Raw genomic sequence first — 22,559 nt, 5'->3', positions numbered from 1 at the left:
TCTAGAGATCGGTAGTCACTGTGAAAAGTATGTTTTATTCCATCCATGCTCCATTTTGCCTTTGAAAGACCACTCAAGTAGCACTGTTTACGGCTTCATTAATAAGTGCAATTCTATTTGACAGGTATATTTAAGAGGATTGAGGATTTAGAATTTTGTATGAACAAAATTTTTTTCCCAAAAGATTAATTCACAGAATAGAGAATTTTGAAGAAAAAACCAAATATAATTTGTTTTGTTTTTTTTTGTAAAAACAATTTACAGCTTTGACAAAAAGCAAGTTAATTACTCAGGAAGCTGGGGCATTTGTCATTTCATTATCAGAGATCTGCACTGAGCCTGTTACTTCAGAAGAGGTCTTTCTCCCCAGACCCTTAAAGCTTGCTCAACTAGTATGAAGTTATGATCCATGCCAATTTTGTTTGCATTTTGTATTTTGTTTGCATTTCGTATTTTGAGAAAAGCCTCACAAAACTACTATACTGCATTTTTCCAAAAGACTATAAAAACTTCAGATAATAAAATCTCTTTCTCATAGCTGAATGGGGGGGAGGGATCGAGGGGGATTGAAGCAGTTTGTGAAAGAAGAGGGACTGAGCAATTTGGCAGCAGATCTCCTCTCCTGGACATGTAGGCAACTCTTAGCATTTAAGTCTGATCTCCTTAATGCCATGATCTTTGTGGCCACAGGCATTCCCTCATTGTACAACCGTTCCAAGTGAGGTTACTAGGAGCAGTAACCCAGAGACTCCAGTTATTTCAGTTTAATCAGCATGGTTCTATACTAACAAGGCAGGCTAACAATCACAGCTACTGTTAAGTAACTTCTCTCTCACTCATGTACCATCAGCCTTGATTCCCATTCTTTCAAGAATATGCTGTAATAATTTTCAAAGGAAGGGGATCCAAGATCTAGAGTGATTGCTGAAGTGCATTCCTAAATTGGGCTTAAAATATGGAGAATTAATTTTGACTTGTCTTCCATACGCCTCCACTAACTGTTTCTCTGCAATACAATAATTTCTGATATACACTGAAGAGACTGCTTTGGATCTGATGGAATGTGTTCCAAGACTTTCAGGTACTGATACACCTGCATGGTCAAAGATTTGGCTGCAACAAACTGTAATAATTTACAGCCTCCACATGCCACAAATAATCTGAAGGAACAGTCAGGCTGGACAGCACTACACACACTGGTAGTGAATCTTCTATATCACACAGCAGTGCTATTTGTCAGCACCTGAACCACTTGTGGGGGGCAAGGAGAGGGGACAGTTGGAAGTGGAGATCTGAAAAGCTTCAACACCCAAACAAACTGCACAAAGCTCTAATACATTTGTGTACATTCTAGCTTGTCAATTTCCTCAGGGCTCCATGTGTTAAAGAGACATGCTTCCAAACTCTTGTGAAGACATCCGACACTACCATCTCCCTCACACAGCTCAAGGATCGAATGGCACACACTCTGGCTGAATCCATCCTCAAGTTTTCAGATTTCCTCACACGGTGGGCACTATTGTACTGAGTGTCTAGCTGCAGTAGATTAAACAGCCTTTCCTCAACCAACAGGAATGAGGCTTGATCAGTGATTATGGTAAATACCTTCCTATATGTTCACTATCTCTAAGTTTAAGAGGCAACAAACTGTTGTGTCAAAAATTTAATTAGTGGCTTGCACCAGCATCAAAATATATACATGTTCCATGGGATATACTCTGTGCCTGTTACTGAACTGATAACTCCTATGAAATCATCCCGCCAGCACCTCCTCGGAATGAGGGTCCTGGGAGGGGGGGTGAGACGGGACCCAAATCCTCCCCACCCCTCAGAGTACTTACATTAAACATTTTCAAAAAGTCTTAATGTATGCTTTAAAGCTTTACATCCTACCCTAGTTTTCTAGCTCAGTAACAAAGTAATTAAGTAACACAGTAAAGCAAAAAATCAGTGCATTGTTCAGTATAGTCAGAAGAGAGAAGACTTATCATATAGAGTGAAAACCTCTGTGCTTAACATAAGGTTTTCATCTAACGTCCCGTGGCCTATTTTCCAACATAAGAAATGTCATACTGAATCAGAACAATGGTCTACTAGGCCAGTATCCTGTCTGACGGTGGCCAGTGCTAGAACAAGGCAGTTGGAGTGATCCACCCATCTTTCCCTCTCAGTTTCTTGCAGTCAGAGGTTTAGGATTGCCCCAAGCAAGATGTCACAACCCTGACCATCTTGGCTAATAGTCAGTGATGGACCTGTCCTCCATGGACTTGTCTAGTGCTTTTTTTTTTTTTTTTTTAAACTCAGTTATATTTTTGGTAACCTCCAATCACAAAGCATAATCCCCAAAATTTATCCTAAATAACAGAGCAAGCTAAATGGACGTCAGCCATGTTTAAGTCTGTGGCAAGAACGTCCACACACAAAGCAGTTACCGAGTTACTTAAACTGATGCAAACCCCCCCACCCCGCTCCCCTTAAATTGAGTGCAATTTCTGCATTTAGACAAGGCCTATGTGGTGGTGGTGTGGAGTAGCAGTACAAAATCCCATCTGGCCCTTTTCGGTCCATTAGGAAAGTCAGTGAGGAGGCAAAAGCGAGGGTACTTTTGGTATAACAATACTCAGTTTCATATGCCTATTTTACTTTTTCCAGCTAATGCTAGTGCATGCCTGGCCAAAGGTAAGAGACACGGAGATATGGATGAGAGCTACCTGTCTGAAGATCAATCTGGATAAAATTCAGGTGATACTGAAGTATTAGGAAGGTATAGGCAAGAATTCTCTCGGTCTCTGGTATTGTGGGTGTTTTCCCCCACAGTTTGTTACTGGAGTCCAGTCAATGTCACAATCACAGTTGGTTCAGGATGGCTCAATAAGTGCTTTTTTTTGGTACTTAAATGTGTGTTCTGCATCTTGCTTAGTATGATAAGATTAAACTTGACATTCACTTAAGCATCATTCAAGTGGGTTCTTGGAGGTAGAGGAAAGAACAATATCTAGCACATTGATACGACTATAAGTGGCTGTTGGACAGCCAAACTACATACAAACACTTTAGCATTTAATAAAATCCTTCCAGGATTCAAATACTTGGAGTATTTGAATGATCGGCCATGGTTAGCTGTTAAGAAACTTATTTAAATCTTGAGAGAGTTGTATGTTATAGATGGAGTTGTGATTGTCAATGGTTTTCCGAGAAACTCAACTTCAGTTTCTCGCATCCAAAAACCACCTGGGCTGTTATGCTCCTCCCCAGTCAGTCAGGACCAAAGCTTTCGGTCCTCCTACTGCAATAGCAGGGTTTTTAGCCCTCTCTTCTTGCTCTTCCACTCAACACTATTACCAAAAACTTTTAGCTAATTAAAAGGAAAATTTCAACAGGGAAAACTACTTCACTATGGAAGGTGTGAGAGGACTCCCATAAAGAAAGATATCAGTATCACAAATTCCAGCCTTGAAGATTAAAAAGAAGAGTTACTTGTAAAGCCCTGCATGGATATAAAATCAGTACCCGTCATCTAACCTGCAATCTGCAAACATGCTCCGCAGATATAAAGCAGGTATCTGCAGATTTGCAGGGCTCTAGTTATTTACCGAATCATAAAAATTGGACTGACAACAGCGTGTGTTGCAATCCCTCTTAAAAATAATAGTTAAAACTTGGAAGAAAATGCCTCAAAAACAAAAGGCCTTAGCCTTAGAGAACTTCTGAGCAAACAGCATGTGTATCAAAGAAAAATGCCAACCTGCTATGTCTTCTGTGTACTTCTTTAAAGTCCACATTATCCCTAACCAGGCTCTGCAGACTTCACCACCAAAGAGTACATTCTAAACTGCAAGTGTGAAACAAGCAGCCTGATGGATGATTTTACATCCGGCACTTATCTATAAATCTGTTATATAAACTAATGAACTATTATCCCCCACCACAGCTGGCACTGAGGTTATAAAGCAGTGGCTACTGGATTGCAATGAAGTGGATAAACCAAGTTTATAGAAGATCTTGACAGCTTAGAAAACATGTCAGTCAGTGCTGATAAAGGAGAGGTGCTCTCAGGGATAAAGAGGGAGAGGAAATATAAATGGAACTAAGTGAAGAGGCCACAGTTCTGAAATCAGCCACAGGAGGCAAGTTTCCCTCCTCCGTTTAGTGCAAGAGTCACATTTCATGCCATGAGGATAGGGGTGGGCAAATTTTTTGGCCTGAGAGCCACATCTGGGAACAGAAGTTGTATGGTGGGCCATGAAAACTCACAAAATTGGGGTTGGGGGGTGCCAGCTCGGGGGGGGGGGGAGGGGGGCCGCACAGAAAAGTTCACGGTGCCTGAGGAGTTTGGCAAGTAGGACAGTGCTCTGGGCTGGGACTGAGGGGTTCAGAGGGGATCAGGACTGGGGCACGGGGTTGGGGTGTGGGAAGGTGCTCAGGCTCCAACTGGGGTGCAGGCTCTGGGGTGGGGGGGCAGGTGAGGAATTTGAGGTGCAAGAGGATGCTCTGGGCTGGGATCGAAGGGTTTGGAGGGTGGGAGGAGGATCAGGGCTGGGGCAAGGGGAGAGGCTCAGGGGTACAGGCTCCGGCAGGCTGCTTACCTCAAGCGTCTCCCGGAAGCAGCGGCATGTCCCTCCTCTAGCTCTTGTGTGGAGGCGAGGCAAGGCAAGGCAGTTCTGCATGCTGCCCATTTGCAGGCACTACCACCGCAGCTCCCATCAGCTGCGGTTCCCAGCCAATGGGAGCTGCAGGGGCAGCGCTTGGGACAGGGGCAGCAAAGCAGAGGCCCCTGGCTGCCCTTACGCATAAAAGCCAGGGAAGGGAGGCGTGCAATTGCTTCCAGGAGCCACATGAAGTGGCCCCTACCCCTGCCAGAGCACTGGAACAGGGCCATGCTGCTGCTTCCAGAAGCCACATGGAGGAGTGGCCCCCAAACCTGCTCTCCGACTGGGGCACTGGAGGGACCAAACCCCAGAACCCGCTCCCCAGTGGGAGTTCAAGGGCCGGATTAAAATGCCTGGTGGCCCGGATCCTGTCCGCAGGCTGTACTTTGCCCACCCCTGCTTTAGGACCAAGCTGGGAACCTTAATGATGATGCTAAGGTGCCAAGGACACTGGAGAAGCCTCAGACAAGTCTGGTGAATGCACCTTTTGCTGCTTAAAACTCTGCACTTCTAGTGGAATCAAATGGAAAATGTCATACCACATCACAGTAAGCTTTATGCCCACAACCTTTTACAGAGCACTTAGGGGTGGAACCCAAGGGATCAGAGAATTAATCTGCTTATCCATTGTCCTCAAAACACTGAAATTTAAGTCAGAGTACACACTATTTAGAAGCAGCTCTAGCATGCCTACAACATCTGAAAGGCATCCCAGAAACTATAGAATTCTTTAGAAATAAAGTCTCTAAGACTGGAAATGTGTCCACTTTAGGACATTTCTATCCCCAAACACACATTTTCAGTATGATCCTACCTTAGTCTTCCATTTCAAAACTTGGCACTTTTCAATACCTTTGCTTCTATCACTCAAATAAGATTTATGCTGCACAATTAGTACTGTGAAATTGAAGGAAAGACTGAATGCCTGATCATGCTCTTATGCCAACTTCGTCTCCTATTTAAAAAAAAAAAATTGTGGGAAAACAAGTCTACATCAACTGGAGAAAGCTGGATTCTGTGGCAGTGCTTTGTTCCTTTTTCACCATTGAAAATTGTCTATGATTCATTCTTTGACTTAAACATTTAAGATTTTTCTAGCTGTGATATATATTTTTAAACAATGTCCCAAATATTTACAACAACTTATTGACTGCTTTTTCCACTTGATTTCACTGAGCTTCTTAATCTTATTTTTCCAGGATAGGCTGCCTATAATCACAGTATAGCAGAGATTAAAAAAAAAAATTCATTATGCATCACTAATTTCACAAAGTGTTAAAAATAAAGATAAATAAGAATACATTCTTCCCAGCTCAGAAGGTATACCTTTAACTAGCATACCACACAGGTTAACAGTACATAGCTAAACAAATACGATACACATCTTGGCAGAAAAATCCATAGCTATGAAGTCTTATAGCAACTGACCAAGTTTCAACATCCTCATCCTCCCCCATCAAAAAAATCAGGACATTTACCTTTTGCTACAGTTTTAGCTATCAACTGGTAGGCATACATTCTCGAATCTAACTGCCACGCTAGATGATTCACATGAAGGTGTACAACACTCTAATATATCTTGCCCACAGGGTGAATTTTTTTCCCCTAAGTGTCGTAAGTTAGTGGTTTGCTTCTGACCTGCAATACAAGGGTTTATATCCCTTTTTTAAAAGTTAGAGCTACTGTAACTGGGATATTTTCATTTTCCACATAAATACTTTATTTTTTAATTCTGTCAAGCATTTAATGTCTCGTAGCATTGAGTTTCACAGTTTAAATGTACATTGTAAAAAGTATTCCCTTTTAATGTTTGTTGCCTTTCGGTTTTGTTTGACAGTCCTTGTTCTATATTGTAAGACAGCATTTACCCTGATTTACCTTCTCCATTACGGTTACTTATTTTGAAAATCTTCTCTAAACTAAAACAGTCCTAATCCATCTTTGTTTTTCCACAAACACTTGGAGGTGTTTCCATGCCATTAATCATTTTTGTCATCTGTCTATGGATTCCTTCTACTTCAGCATTTAGACAAGTCGGTCAGAAATGAACACCACTTCCCACCTCAATACAGTGGTTCTAATTACTGAATTTTTAACTCAGAAATGCGTACTCCCTTGTCTTTGTCGTTAATAATTAATTTCATCTGTCACCATATAAGTCCCTTTATCTAGTTTTGTATGGTACTTAACAGTCCCTCAAGAAGTTCACTTGTTCTCATTTATTTAAATAAGTTCTGCCATCTCAAGTCCAGTACCTTCTCCAGAACATTTTGTTAATAGGTCCAGGGCTTAATATTACAGAACATGGAGTCATTTCATTATTCAACTTTCAGCACAGCAAAAGGCTACCCTCTATTCCTACCTAGTTTGGTTTAAGTACAGAAAAGTTAGACAGTAGAAAAAAAACTGTAAGAGCCATCGTCCCCAAAATACGTAGGCTCATCTAAATCTTCAGAGTGATGTGACTGAAATAAGCATATCCAGGTTCTTTACAGAGAAAAAACAAATAGCAGACACTTTAACCATTTTAGACAGTCTAAACTTCAACTCCTTGAGGGCAAACTGCTCTGAATCCAATGCTAACAATGGCTTTTTTTTTTTTGAGCCAGAAAAATACTGCAATTCTTCTCACTGTGTGAAATTAAAATTAAGCATCATCATTGAGCAAGTTGAGTGAAAGTAACTCACAATCAATCCTGAAATGCAGATATTTGGTTAAAAATAATTATGCATTGGGAGATACAAGGTTAATTGAAAAGATATTGACAAACACCTTCCTGCTATCATCCCCAAATTATCAAAAGTTCTAATTATGTATTACATTCTAATTCTTCTTTAATGTTTGAGTGAGTTCTTAACCAGTTATTGGTTTAAATTTGTAACAAAGAATTTCTGGAATTAGGATTTTGTGGTGATAAGCAGTTTCTTGGAAGAGTAAGGAAAGAAAAAAAAGTCCCACTGTTTTCAGTATTAAAATTCCCTTCATGTAAATAAAATGCTTTTTAAGATCAAGGAATACAGTTTCATTGCTAGTTTTGAAGTCCTCATATATAGAAATTAAAACAACCACCTTAAAATTAGGATGTCTAGAATACTTACATTCCCCATGTACTCTGAAAGTAGATCCTGCAAGGCCTGTCGCACTGCATTACACTCTGCAACTATGCGTTCCCGTCGGTCATCACGTGTGCAAGATGAATCAGCCATTAGGGCTGCTCCACTAATGATGCTCTCCAGGCGCTCTTCCAGGGAAGGCCTAAAACGTTCCTCACTGAAGCTCAAAGGATCCACAATAATTTGTTTCTAGTAAAGGAAAGTTTATAGTAATCAGTAACTGACATCACTTGTTACCATTTTTTCCATCAAAATGAGCCAGTCTTGGAATAGTTACAGCAAATCCACTCTGTCCTGAAACACAACCAAAAATGTGTGCTTGTGATAGATGAGAACAAACTTTCCTAGGTAGTATAGTAAATTTTTAGAGGCTTCCACAATGGATTACGTTACTGCAAGAAATTACTAGCATTGTATGTTGACAGCTAAACAAAATTTGGCCACAAGAAAGCATGTTACAGGAATTTCAAATTTAAAGACACCAGAATAAATCGGGTTCATGCTACTGAACTCTAGGTAACTGTTTCAATCTGTACAAGACTTAATTATTTCAGCTGTCAAATTCAATTACTCCCATCATAAACAAGATGATTTTGGAAGTCTATCTAGTGTAGATTAACTATGGTGATACTCTGCATGATTACATAGAGGGGGAGGGGAAGGGACTGGATAAATTGGGACAGACAAGGTAAGCTGTTCTCAAAAGCACAAGTTTTGATGTGAAATATTTACAGTAAGATTTAAACATCACAGAAGCCAATATCTTCAAGCAAATCACTGGTTTATATTAATTCTTACTGCAGCACAGCTCATACTGAGAAAGAGTAAAGGCTGCACCAGCTGATCTACTTTTAATTTTTGGGGGGGGAGGGGAGGGTGTCAATGCCATCACAGAAATTCATTTCATTCTGTAACTGTGTGACTTGTTCGACTAAACTGCAGATACTTATGGAATTGGGGGGGGGAGGCAGGGGGGGAGTGCCATTTTAGCTGCTTTAGAAAGAGTGCTGAAACTTCTGAATTGACATTCAGATAGTCAGTTCATAATATAGACTAAGTTCCAGGAGCACTCACTTTATGTAGCAGCCAGTTTTTCCCTCTACAAAGATACCACAGCTACTGATAGGAATTCTGAAGTGTGTAGGGTCTCTTTAGGGCACACTACAGCATTCTTCCTACACATTTATAGTGTTGTTACTGCAAATCTGAACCATCAATACAAGCTATTGACATGCTACTCATCCAGTAGGGCACTGGAGCCAGATATAGTTTACCAAAAGATATCTAGAATGTTGATTCTTATTTAAAATTATATCATAGTTCTAACACCACAGTAAGCCAGAAGCACAGTCTACACAACAAACAACTCTCTACTACTTGGCTGTTAGCAGGAAATTACCTGGGGAGAGGAAGGTCTGTATAAATCAGGGGTTCTCAAACTGAGGGTCAGGAGGTGGGTTGCGAGCTGTCTGCTACCACCTCAAGCTCTGGTTTCCCTCCTGCATTTATAATGGTATTAAATATATTAATAAGTGTTTTTAATTTTATTAGGAGGGTCACACTCAGAGGTTTCCTATGTAAAAGGGGTCACCGGTACAAAAGTTTGAAAACCACTGGTATAAATGAACGCCTTTTCTCTTTCTCCCCCTTCTTCTAGTTGGAAATGAAGGGATGCAAAGGCCTCATTACAGCTATTCACACTGACTATACTGCAAGAGAAGACTCCCCAGCTCAGGGGTCCCCCAATATGGTTCCCCTGGGCACCATGGCGCCTGCCGGGGCGTCTAAGTGTGCCCGTGTACTGGCTGGTGGATGAGCATTCGCCGAAATGCCACCAACAATCTGCATCATCCAGAAGTGTCGCCGCTGAAATGCCGCCAATTTTCGGCAGTATTTCAGTGGTAACGCCTCTGGATGACGCTGCTTGTCAGCAGCATTTCGGTGGCAACGCCTACGGATGTTGCTGCTTGTTGGTGGAATTTTGGCAGATGCTCGTCCGCAGTCACGGTCCTCCGTGGCTCGTTGTCTTGCGCCCGCCAGACAAAAAAGGTTGGGGACCACTCCCCTAGCTGAAGTCTGAGGGCCAGAAAGCCCAACCATGTAACACTTGAGCCACGTCTATTTAAGTTAGCAGAACAAAGTAAGTTAGGTACTTGGTCCTTCTAGAAACATCACATTAAACGATTTGAGCTAAATCGGCAAAGCCAAGCCTGAACTACAGCACAGTTCTACCATTACCATCTCCCCCAAACCTACTCTTATTATATAAACGCATTCCATATTAAAAGCTTAATCATAAAATTGCCAGTTTCATGTTAGTACCCAGAAGAGCCAGTTAAGATTGAGGATTCCATTCGGTTAAGTGTAGAACGGAAGACAGAGTCCAGAAGAGGATACAACCTAAAACACCTGTCTGGAAATTTCTCTGAAGCCTCTTTAACCATTGCTAACCCTGGTTCAGATGCACAAATATTAGCAACATTGGGAACCTTAGTGTAGATGGCTGACTCTGGCAAGCCATTTTCAGGCACTGTCAACTAAACTTACTCAGAACAACTACAATCAATATGGTACCAAAAGCAGCTGCTAGAGCCCGAAGTCTATATTAGGACTTCTAAATGTTGCAGCCATTGGTTCAGCTGACCCAGCTACAGGTGGAGTTTTCTGTAAAAATTCCCTAATGTAGGCAAAGCCTAGAGATTAAGTGTATGGGAAAAGAGATTTAATATACAAGTGAAGTGAGCAAGCTGGCTGCCACATGTCTATTGCATATTTATATATGCATTCGTTTTAGATTATTTTGTTTCCCTTTTTTTTGGAGGGGTAGGAGAACAAGTGTTCAGAGAGGACAGTGGGTTAAGGAAAAAGAGGTAGGGCCAAAAAGGGAGAGTAACAGTTGCCAAAGTGAGGCAGGCTAGCTGAATAGTGGGAAGTGAGCGAGACTTAACAGCTGTATTAAAATGTTTCCTAACTTAGGTTTTTATGAAGTATATTACTAAAAACTTCTTTATTATTCAAAGATTATTGTAGCTACAGAAACAAAGACCAAGGCTACCATCAGTAATCGTTTTAAAGCTAATCTTGTAGCCCAAATAATCTCTCCAATAAGCATGCAATAAAGTATGTGACTGAGGTGATCTCCATCTAGTAATACAAACAAACAAGAACCAGTAAAACTACTTAATCAGTTTCCAGTAAAATTTCATCTCAATGCACCCAAATAGCACATCATGAGTCCTATCACTTGGACTTTTGGAACAGTAGTTTTTAACTCGTCTGTCAGAGCATTTGTGGCATATACCCCTCCTCCCTGAATAATCTTCAAACTGAACAATTCTCAAAAGGTCGCGATACTTACATTTTTCAGCAGAATGCTTGTGGCATTGTAGTGAGAGCCCATGCTATTAATGCACTACAATAATGTATTAGATAGTAGAGAATATTTACTATCATGCTATACTGTATTAAATCATTAAAGCTATACTAAATTTCTAAATAATGACCAGAAGATATTGTGATTAAGTCTCTTTATTTTGTTTGCACAAGGCTAGCTTGCTCTGAATTTGGCAATTTACAAGTCTCCAGTCAGAATCAGTGTGGCTCTTGTGTGTATTACAGTCAACATAAATTCTAATTTTATTTCAACGTAATGGTTTTGATGATCACAAAAATAGGAGGCCTTCAATACGAAGTGATCTTTCAGATAGTATTAAAGTATGGTAGTCTCTATATATTGCTAACAGATTATCCTCCCTCAAAATACAATTTCATGGTTGTCAAAGTTACTCCCATGAACTTTTCTTGCCTTTAACTGATTTACAAGCAGATTTAAGCTATAGTTTTTCAAAAGAGGTTCAATACTTACATCAAAATTGTTAAGTGCATAAGCCAGCTCTCCCCCTCCACCCTGCTGTTGGGCAGCATCATCAGATGCTGTAGCTTGAGCTGCGTTTGAGATGCCTGTGACCGCCTGCTGCAGTTGTTTGTAAATCAAGTCCCTGTTGGCTTTGTAAGCTGCTACATCTGGGTGCTGCAGACAGGCCTGGGAAGCAGTGTAAAGTATAGGAATGTTCTTCTGCAGAATTCCTCTAGCTGCAGCCATCTGATCACGATGACCCACATCTTTCAATTCCTGCAAGGAAAACGTAATCAATAGTGAAAGACATTTCTGATACTCAGTATCTACATACTTTCCCCTGAAGAGAGGCACAGGAACAGGATCTTTGCTTAACACCTCAGGTAAGCAACATTACTTCCCACACATGCAATTAATAAAAATGTGGCTACCTTTAGAATAGTTGCAGAAAGACTGATGTTATGCAGCCATTCATAATCCTGCTTTCTAAGATTACAAGCTAAGATATTTATTACTTGACATAAGAGCAGATAATTGTTTTCGATGCTGACTGACAGATATGGCAATTTCCCGAACAAATCTTACTGAATTAATAGTAAGCACCTTATGAATTCACTGTATTAAAAATGCAAGTATGTATTGTATTATTGCAGGGTTGTATTTAACTTGAGGAAGAGAGCACTAATGTCAACACTGGGAAGCACTGAGTTTCAAAAGACTTAAAATAATGGGTCAGGCAGGTGAGTGAGTTTCCAGGAAAGTTGAGGAGAACACTAACTACTCACTTCTGAAACCACCCTTTATCTGGACGATTACCTATTCACAGTCTCTGCAGAGCAAAGATGCAAAAATCAGCTGGAGCGAGTCTCTAATTCATAGGAATGCTTGTTCTGAGCCAAGACAGTCATGAACTTGTATCCACAGAAAACCCCTTGCTGGAGCTGCTCTAGTAAACTTGTTAGCACGTGTGTAATTTAAAACAAAAACAAAAAACCTCTTGTTTTCTCTATAATGCTTTTATCTTCAGAATAAAATGTGCTTGCTTAGAGCTGTGTGATAACTGTAGCAGTTACACTGTTCGCTTCTCTCCTCACAGGATATAAAGCAGGCCTGCTTTAGGCAGTCCAGCTTTGCTGGGGAATTCACAGCGTAGACAGGGAACTGTGCAGCCTCGAAATACTCCTGTCAAAAAGGAGAGAGATGCATCTCCCCACAAAAACAGGTGACTTGCTGAAGAGCTGGAAACTTAGAAGTGGGTGCCTCTGTAGGACCACGAGGGAAAAATACAGGTGCAATTGCCCTGACTTATGATACTGACACTAGACCTGGACATCATCCACCATATTGCATCGATTCCTAATGCTTAGGAAAGCTGATAAACGAACAGCAGGATGTAGTGGTTACATAGGCACTGGTTTTGCATTGTTAAGTGGCAACAGGCTAGAGTGACAAGTTTCATTTTCTTAACCTCACTCTACATTCAAATAATCACAGACTATTTCCTCTTAAAACTTCAAAAAGAGGTAACATTTATTCTTTTAGATTAGTGGTAAGAGCCAAACTAGTTTTTACTGCCAAGTGTGAGGGCCTACTAAATTCCAGCTACTTTCCTTTCCCAAGATGTGGACACATTTACTTATTATCTTTCACACAATAGCAGTGTATAAGCACAGAAGTCAAATTATAAATCTGAATTTTCAGTGTCTCAATCATTTATTCAAAGGCCATAAAGCTCTCACTTTTGGGTTTTTCATTTGTAATTTCAAGATGTTTTAAAGGACGTACATTTGGTTCTCGAAACATTTTTGCTGTACATGAGCTTAAAAATCTTTTAAAGCAGTAATAAGTTTTTATAACAGCAACTTACAGAATACAAAGTCTTCCACTCTAAGCCACATTGAACCAAACACCTTAGCATTGTAGTTAAATATTTCCCTTCTCCCTCCCTTCCCCAGCGCTGAAGTTCACTAAAGACTCAAAGGGGAAAAAAAAATCAGAGTGAAAAGCCATGTTTTATTTGAATTAATCTAAATTTATGGCCAACTACATTCCAAGAAAATGAGTCTGTACACTAGATATGGGAATGAATTTTGCATTACATATAATTGAGGTGAAAGGTCACTGGCGTACTAGTAATTGAAGCATTCTTTTCTAAAGGAAAGAAGTAATAGTATTCAAAGAGAAAAACCAATGGAACATGAAAAAGGCATGTTTTCCTTCCATGAAGAGACAGATAACTCGGGTAATAATATCTCGCTCTTTCCTCTTGTGCATGTAGATTATGAAAGGTTCCCAGTGCCACTGAATAAGCCAATAAATAATCCAGGATAGGATCACACCATTTATTTAAACACACACAAACACACACAAACGGGCACATAAATATTGGTCAAGTATCCAAAAGGTGCCATGCACATTTGTCAGGGACTATGGTTTAGGATCAGATTCTATTTTTAAATTCTCTGGCTGTACCAAAATCTATCAGATCATCCTCTGGTGTTCTCCTTTTATGCATGCACATAAGAAAGAATGGGAAGACTAGTCAACTCTGAATTGCATGAAGGAGGAATGTATTTGACTACTCAAGAAATGCCCTGTGTTTTCTTCAGTCTCATTTAAGAAGTTGTTTGGAGCATTTAAAATCTTCCCTGGGTGTTCAAATATTGAGTCTTTCCTCTCCACATCCAGTCAGAGTGAATCCTGTCTGTCTCTCTAATCCAGTGGGTCTCAAAACTTCTTTACTGGCAACCCTTTTCACATAGCAAGCCTCTGAGGGCGACCTCCCTAACAAATTAAACACTTTTTAATATATTTAACACCATTATAAATGCTGGAGGTAAGCGGGGTTTGGGGTGCAGGTAGACAGCTCGTGACCCCCTGAGGGATCCTGACCCCCAATCTGAGAACCCCTATTTAGGCCTTGCCTACATTTAAAAGGGGTTGCTGGTATACCTATAATGCCTCCCTAATGGAGATAGTTTCTTTGGCTTGTATCGTTTAAGCCAGTTTCCTGAATGAATAAGCTACAAGACTTTTTGCTGGTGTAACTGCATCTACACCAGGGCTTTTGTTGACAGTTATATTTCCTAAAAAAAAACAAAAAAAAACCCGGACATTCCTCATTTAAGAGAAGTGCTGTACAAACAGACTACCACTTCCCTGAAAGCTAAGGCATATCAGGGAAGCTAATAAAGAGATTACTGGCAATGAAAATAGATGTCTGCAGAGTAAGAGTGAAAATTATTACTATTAGAAAGTATTAGACATAGACAGAGCTACAGTGAATGGTAAGACAGATAACATACTACTCTTCCCTAAAAGGACAAATACAATGAAATAATCACTGCACTCCAGCTGTAAATATGACAAAAAAAACCTAGTGATTTTAGTAGTAAGGCAGGTAGCTGCCATCAGCAGTCCGATAAGAAATAGTTTTTGTAGAACATTTTCCAGGCATTGGGCTGGAATGCATGCAGTGAGGGTGGGAAGTCTGCAACTGGAGTGATTTTCCTCCTCTTCTCTTTTAATGTTCAGGGAGGTAGCTGCATTCATTTTTTATTTCCCCCCATATATGGCAAAGGCACTCACGGCACTGGATAGATGCTTTTTTAATGTCTACACACACTTAATTGAAACAGTCAGAAGCAGGAAGCTTTTCAATTTGCTGGAAAAATAAGCAATTATGCCCAATGAACTTTGTTAGCCTCATACAGAATTCATACATCTATTCCCCAAAACAGCTACTAAATTTTTTCTGGGAAGTTTATTAGTTTTACTAACACCTACAATTACAACTTCCCTCTCTACATTTATACTATATCTTTGACTTAAGTAAATGCAGAGTACAAAGCAGTTCCTATCCTTGGCTCTACAGGTACAGGCCTTAAACCAATTTGTAACTCTTTACAAAGTCTCTCCCCAAACTAGAGTAAAAAAAAACAAAACAAAAAAGATTCCCCATTCTTCCGAACACATGCATTTACGATCCCCCAAGACTAGGTCAATGGACAGACTAGGGATGTAAAAGGTTAATCCTGGGACAGGCCGCCCTGGCTGCCGCACCTAGACAATATTTTTAATTGTTTAAGTGGTTAACTTTTTAACCAGTATTTACATCCCTAAGGCAGACCTTGCAGCATGCCCTGAAGGCCAACCAATTTAGGTTATTTTGGACTACATACAGAGGAAGTGTGGTGGGCTCTAGCTCAAGCACCTTCACTGACTGTGGCGGTGGCAGCAGTATGGCAAAGGAAGGAAAACACCTCAGGTAAATCAGTCCCAAGCCATCATTTATTAGAGTTTCCATGGCATCCACACAGCACCTAGAGCAGAGGGTGCATTTCTATGTTAGAAGCAAAACGTCAAAATTCCACCACCCATAGAAAGCCAGTACAGACCAGCTTCAGTTTCCATGCTGATTTAAAGGGGTTTTCCCATGTAGACAGTGTTGCAGGAATCTGGGTTTGAGGTGATAGCAGCAAGGTCTGCATCTGAAAGAATTTCAAAACCAGAGTGAAGAGGTACTAAAATCTTTACACTGCTACCAAGTGGTTGCTTAACAGCATTTTCTAGATTGCTACCTTTAATACTTCATGGGCACAAACAAAACAATGAAAGGGGGCATATAATGCTTGATGTATGCTCTAGCAACCACCTGACCTCAGTTTTATTTAGATTGAGCTTCCACCAGCTAGCTCTCATCCATGCCTTGTTTCATCTAGACACTAAGCCAGTGGCTACAATTTACAGCTAATTTTGATTTAACTATGCCTGCATGAGTTTTCCCCAAACACTCTTTCTGAAGTAAGACCGTTATAAATAGGAGGTCCAATATTTGTGAGCATCTTTCATATGAGGAACTTAATGCAGTTTATGAAAGGCAAAACATACTAAAATCAATGAAGTTAGCTACCAATTAAGCACTACTCTCAGTGGAAGAAATTAAAACAGTGATCAGCCTCGTATCACAATTTCTATTCCCAGCTCTGCCATTATCTTGTTAAGTTCAGAGTCCCAAAGCTCTAGTCACATCATGCTCAGAGGGACAATAAGCACCTGACAGAGAAATATTAAGTTTAATAGCAATACCTTACAGCAAAGAAGAAGGTGAAGTAAACATGCCAAGCAGAAATTTAAGAGGGATAGGTAATACTGAAGCCAAGTAAGATGTATAACTAAGCGGAGGAGGCATTATGAGCACAAACATTGCTCTTGTGGCAGAAGATAAACCTTTTACATAGCAGATTGTGTAGCAACACAAACCCCCACCTATTTCAACTGCATAATAGATATACACACTGTTTTCAGGCAAATGTCTTGCACTTCACTAATTACTTCTTTAAAACATGCAGTATCCAATTGTCTATTCATATAAAGGAAGCTAGAATAAGAGTGTCAGTGATATGCTACAAGTTTTACTCATACAAATAGCATGAATACTAATGCAATAGTTAATTTAGAAAGACCACGCCATTTCAAACTGAAAAGACTATTCACCCATCTTTATTTTTCAATGTAAAAGACGGTTACTCACCTTTGTAACTGTTGTTCTTCGAGATGTGTTGCTTGTATCCATTCCAGTTAGGTGTGCGCCCACCACATGCACGTTCGTCGGAAGATTTTTACCTTACCAACACTTGGTGGGTCAGCTGGGTCTCCCCCTAGAGTGGCGCCACCATGGCGCCGGATACATACCCCTGCCGACCCAACCGCTCCTCAGTTCCTTCTTGCCAGCTACTCCGACAGTGGGGAAGGAGGGCGGGTTTGGAATGGATATGAGCAACACATCTCGAAGAACAACAGTTACAAAGGTGAGTAACCATCTTTTCTTCTTCGAGTGCTTGCTCATATCCATTCCAGTTAGGTGATTCCCAAGCCTTACCCAGGAGGTGGGGTTGGAGTGAGATGTCGCAGAGTGCAATACAGCAGAGCCAAAGGTGCGTCATCTCTGGGATTGCTGAACCAGGGCATAGTGAGAGGCGAAGGTATGGACCAAAGACCAGGTAGCTGCGCGACATATCTCGTGGATGGGCACGTGAGCCAGGAAGGCAGCAGATGAAGCGTAAGCCCTGGTAGAGTGCGCAGTGACGTGGTCGAGGGGACACGAGCCAAGTCGTAACAGGTGCAGATGCATGAGGTCACCCAGGATGAAATCTTTTGTGAGGAAACGGGTAGGCACTTCATACGCTCTGCCACCGCAATGAAGAGTTGGGGTGTTCTGCAGAAGGGCTTTGTCCGCTCGATATAAAAAGCGAGTGCTCTACGGACGTCTAGGGAGTGCAACTGTTGCTCCCTGCGCGATGAATGTGGCTTCGGGAAGAAGACTGGAAGGAAGATCTTCTGGCTAACATGGAAGGCCGATAGCACTTTGGGGAGAAAGGCCGGATGTGGTCACAACACAGTATATGGAGGGTCCGCTGTGAGAGCCTGAAGCTCAGAAACTCGTCTTGCTGATGTGATGGCCACGAGGAAAGCGGTTTTCCAGGACAGGTACAGAAGGGAGCAAGTTGCTAACGGCTCAAATGGGGCCGACATAAGTCTGGTAAGAACCAGGTTGAGGTCCCAGGTTGGGACGGGGTGGCGTACCTGGGAGCATACGCACTCCAAGCCCTTGAGGAATCAAGATACCATAGGATGTGAACACACTGAGCAGCCATTCTCCCCTGGGTGGAAGGTAGAGATGACCGCCAAGTGTACCCTCAATGATGATACCGCTAGGCCCCGCTGTTTAAGAGACCAGAGGTAGTCCAAGATGGTGGGGATCAAGACCTCGGAGGGAAGAACGTTCTGCTCTCCGCACCAGCATGAGAAACGCTTCCACTTGGCCAGATATGTTGATCTAGTGGAAGGCTTTCTGCTACCCAAGAGTACTTGTTGCACTGGGTCAGAGCAACGCAACTCAGACTGGGTCAACCACTTAGGAGCCATGCCATGAGATGGAGGGACTACAGGTCTGAGTGGTGAAGTTATCAGGTCCGGGTGAAGAGGTAGAGGGACGGGGTTGGCTATTGACAGGTCGAGCAACATGGTGTACCAGTGCTGCCTGGGCCACGCTGGAGTGAGCATGATCAAGCGGGCTCTGTCCCTGTGTACTTTCAGAAGGACCCTGTGGACGAGCGGGAATAGTGGAAAAGCGTAGAGCAGGTGAGTCGTCCATGGTATCAGGAAAGCGTCCGCTATCGAACCCTGGGAGAGGCCTTGAAAGGAACAGAATATCTGGCATTTCCTGTTCTCACGGGACGCAAAGAGGTCTATACAGGGAAATCCCCACTTCCGGAAGACCGAAAGAATAACGTCTGGGTGAGGCGACCACTCATGAGAAAGGAAGGATCTGCTGAGGTGAACCGCCAGAGTGTTTTGAACCCCTGGGAGAAAAGACACTATGAGGTCTATAGAGTGGGCTATACAAAAGTCCCAAAGTCGTATGGCTTCCTGACAAAGAGTCGAGGGCCTTGTCCCGCCCTGTTTGTTTATATAGTACATGGCTGTTGTGTTGTCTGTGAATATTGACACACAACGGCCTTGCAAGTGCTGCTGAAATGCCTGGCACGCAAGGCGGACTGCTCTCAGCTCCCGGACATTGATGTGCAAGGCCAGCTCCCGAGATGACCAAAGGCTTTGAGTGCGTAGATGTCCAAGATGAGTACCCCAGCCAAGAGATGATGCGTCCGTCGTCGGGGACATAGAGGGCTGGGGCGGATGGAACGGCAGCCCTGCACACACCAGGGAGGGGGTCAGCCACCATTCGAAGGAGCCTAGGATGCTCGGGGGAATGGTGACTATCATGTCTATGGCATCTCTGCCTGGTCGGTATGGTGAGTTGAGCCACAATTGGAGGCAACAGAGGCGCAGTCTGGCATGTTTCGTCACAAACGTGCAGGCCGCCATATGACCCAGGAGACAGAGGCAAGTGCGAACCGAACTCAACGGAACAGCTTGCAGGCTCTGGATGATGGCCACCATTGCCTGGAACTGGGGCAGCGGTAAGCAGGCTCTGGCGAGATTGGAGTCCAGGGTGGCGCCAATAAAGTCTATCCTCTGAGTGGGAATCGGAGTGGAATTTTCCGCACTGATCATCAGGCCTAGATGTAGGAAAAGGTCCTTGACAATGCTGACGTGATGGGTGACTTTGCCTCGGAAGTCCCTCTGATGAGGCAGTCGTCTAGATACGGAAAACTGTGTATCCGACAGCGGCGGAGGTGAGCGGCGACTACAGCCATGCATTTCGTTAATACTCTTGGAGCTGTAGAGAGGCCAAACAGTAGGACCGCGAACTGAAAATGTTGGTGGTTGGCTATGAACCTAAGGTACCTCCTGTGAGGAGGGTAGATGGCTGTGTGAAAATACGCATCTTTCATGCTGAGGGCAGCATACCAGTCTCCAGGGATGGGATGATGGTCCCCAGGGATACTATGCAGAACGTCAACTTTATCATGAATTTGTTGAGTTCCCATAGATCCAGGATACGTCTGAGACCCCACTTTGCCTTGGGTATTAGGAAGTAATGGGAGTAAAACCCCGCGCCCCTTTCGTGTTTTGGTACCTCCTCTATGGCTCCTTTGGCAATGAGTGTCTGCACCTCCTGAAGGAGGAATTGCTCGTGAGAGGGGTCCCTGAAGAGGGACGAGTAAGGGGGGTGGAAAAGGGGGCGTGAAATAAATTGGAGGTGGTACCCAGATTCCAGCGTGCGTAAGACCCAGCGATCTGACATTAGCTGGGACCACGCAGGGAGGAAAAGGGAGAGGCAGTTGGAGAAAGGAGGGAACAGATCCTTTAACGAAACTGGTACATCGTCCTCGGGCGCACCTTCAAAAGGTGGGTTTTGGCCTTGTGGATGGTTTGGAGGGGCCTTGATTCTGGCCCCCTTGGGTGCCTGACTGCCTCCGACAACCGGTTCTACCCCGCCTTCTGGTAAAGTCCTGTCTCTGTCTGGGCTGAGGGTAAGAGCATTGTGGCTGGGGGTGGAAGGGTCTGTACTGAGTCACTCATGTGTGCATGCCTAGTGAGCGCATAATGACCCTGTTATCTTTTAGGCTTTGCAGCCCAGAGTCTGTCTTTTCGGAGACGAGGCCTTGCCCTTCAAAGGGGAGGTCCTGGATTGTATGCTGGAGGTCTGGTGGAAGGCCTGAGACTTGCAGCCATGAGATACATCTCACAGTAACTCCGGAGGCTAGGGTCCTGGCTGCAGAGTCTGCTGCATCCAAGGAAGCCTAGAGGGAAGTTCTAGCCACCTTTTTCCCTTCGTCCAGAAGGGCCGCAGATTCCTGCCAGGAGTCTTGCAGGAGCAACTCCTTAAACTTGTCTGCTGCCGCCCAGGTATTATAGTTATAGCGGCTAAGGAGGGCTTGCTGATTAGCCACGCGGAGTTGGAGCGCCCCTGCAGAGTAGACTTTGTGCCCCAGCAAGTCCATCCGCCTCGCGTCCTTTGATGTCGGGGCTGGGGCCTACTGGCCATGGCATACTCTCTCATTGACCGACTGGACAACGAGGGAGCAGGGAGGAGGATGGACGTATAAGTATTCGTAGTCCTTGGAGGGCACCATATATTTACATTCCACTCCCTGGGCAGCAGGTGGGATAGAGGTCGGAGACTGCCAGATCGTGTTGGCATTGGCCTGGATCATCTGGATAAATGAGAAGGCCACTCTCGTGGGGGCCTCAGATAAAACGTCCACCACTGGGTCCTCTACCTCTGGGAACTTCCTCAACTTGCAAGTTCATATTTAGTGCCACACGCCTGAGGAGTTCCTGGTGGGCCCTCAGGTCAATTGGCAGAGGGCTTACAGATGATGTTCCGGCTACCGCCTCGTCAGGGGAGGATGATGAGGAGAGACTAGGGACAAGTGGGTCAGCTGAAGCCTCTTCTTCGTGGCTAGCCTCTGTCTCCCTTGGGATCTGGGAGTCTTGTGGCTAGACTGGCACTTCCTCCGAAGTAGGAGGAGGAGGGCGGCTTACAGTGGCTTCCAGTACCCGGTGCTTCGATGTGGCAGAGCAAGATGGGCCTGAATGTGCATCTTGGGCCTGATGATATGCCCAAGGTGTCCAAAATGCCCACTGGTGAGGGCCATGATCTTGGGCCTGGGGCTCGTGGAATATCGTGGCAGGCACATCAGAGTCTCTGTCCTGGGCGTACGAACTGTCTGCCTGCGAAGACACGGACGGGTGCCGGGACGGCCAGGGAGGAGCTGAAAGACCCTGGTAAGAGTCCTCCTCTCTCGCCGCTGCTGATCTCCTCGGCATCGGGGATCGGCACCTGGAGCCATACTGGTACCAAGAACGAGATCAGCACCTGCGACCTGCATGGTGCCAGGAGGTCGACCTGGATCTCGAAGGTCTGAGTCGGGAACAGCTGAGAGAGTCCCGGTGCCGGGAGCTGAAGCGGTACCGATCTTATTTAACCTTTTTATTACTGACCTTGGCACAAAGAGCGGGAATGTGCTAATAAAAAGTTTGCTGATGACACAAAGCTGGAGGGTATTGCTGACACAGAGAAGGACCGGGATACTATTCAGGAAGATCTGGACCACCTTGTAAACTGGAGTAATAGTAATAGGATGAAATACAATAGTGAAAAGTGCAAGGTCATGCACTTAGGGATTAATAATAAGAATTTTAGTTATAAGTTGGGGTCGCATCAGTTGGAAGCGACAGAGGAAGAGAAGGACCTTGGGGTATTGGTTGATAGCAGGATGACTATGAGCCGCCAATGTGATACAGCTGTTAAAAAAGCAAATGCGATTTTAGGATGCATCAGGCGAGGTATTTCCAGCAGGGATAAGGAGGTGTTAGTACCGCTATATAAGGCGCTGGTGAGACCCCATCTGGAATATTGTGTGCAGTTCTGGTGTCCCATGTTCAAGAAGGATGAATTCAAACTGGAACAGGTCCAGAGACGGGCTACTAGGATGACCTGAGGAATGGAAAACCTGCCTTATGAAAGG

General features: G+C 43.4%; 1 protein-coding gene across 1 annotated transcript in view; it reads right to left on the bottom strand.

Annotated features, from left to right (window-relative positions):
* The window catches only part of CTNNA1 (catenin alpha 1), a 220,490-nt gene that overhangs the window by 139,472 nt on the left and 58,459 nt on the right, over positions 1-22,559 (bottom strand). The window contains 2 exon segments of the mRNA XM_030574175.1: positions 7,749-7,952; positions 11,629-11,895. Coding sequence (XP_030430035.1) covers positions 7,749-7,952; positions 11,629-11,895 — 471 coding nt within the window.

Source organism: Gopherus evgoodei, chromosome 8 (assembly GCF_007399415.2).
Source record: "Gopherus evgoodei ecotype Sinaloan lineage chromosome 8, rGopEvg1_v1.p, whole genome shotgun sequence".
NCBI classification, from domain to species: Eukaryota; Metazoa; Chordata; order Testudines; family Testudinidae; genus Gopherus; species Gopherus evgoodei.
The sequence above is the reverse complement of the archived record's forward strand: the minus strand, read 5'-3'. Positions and strand labels throughout refer to the sequence as shown.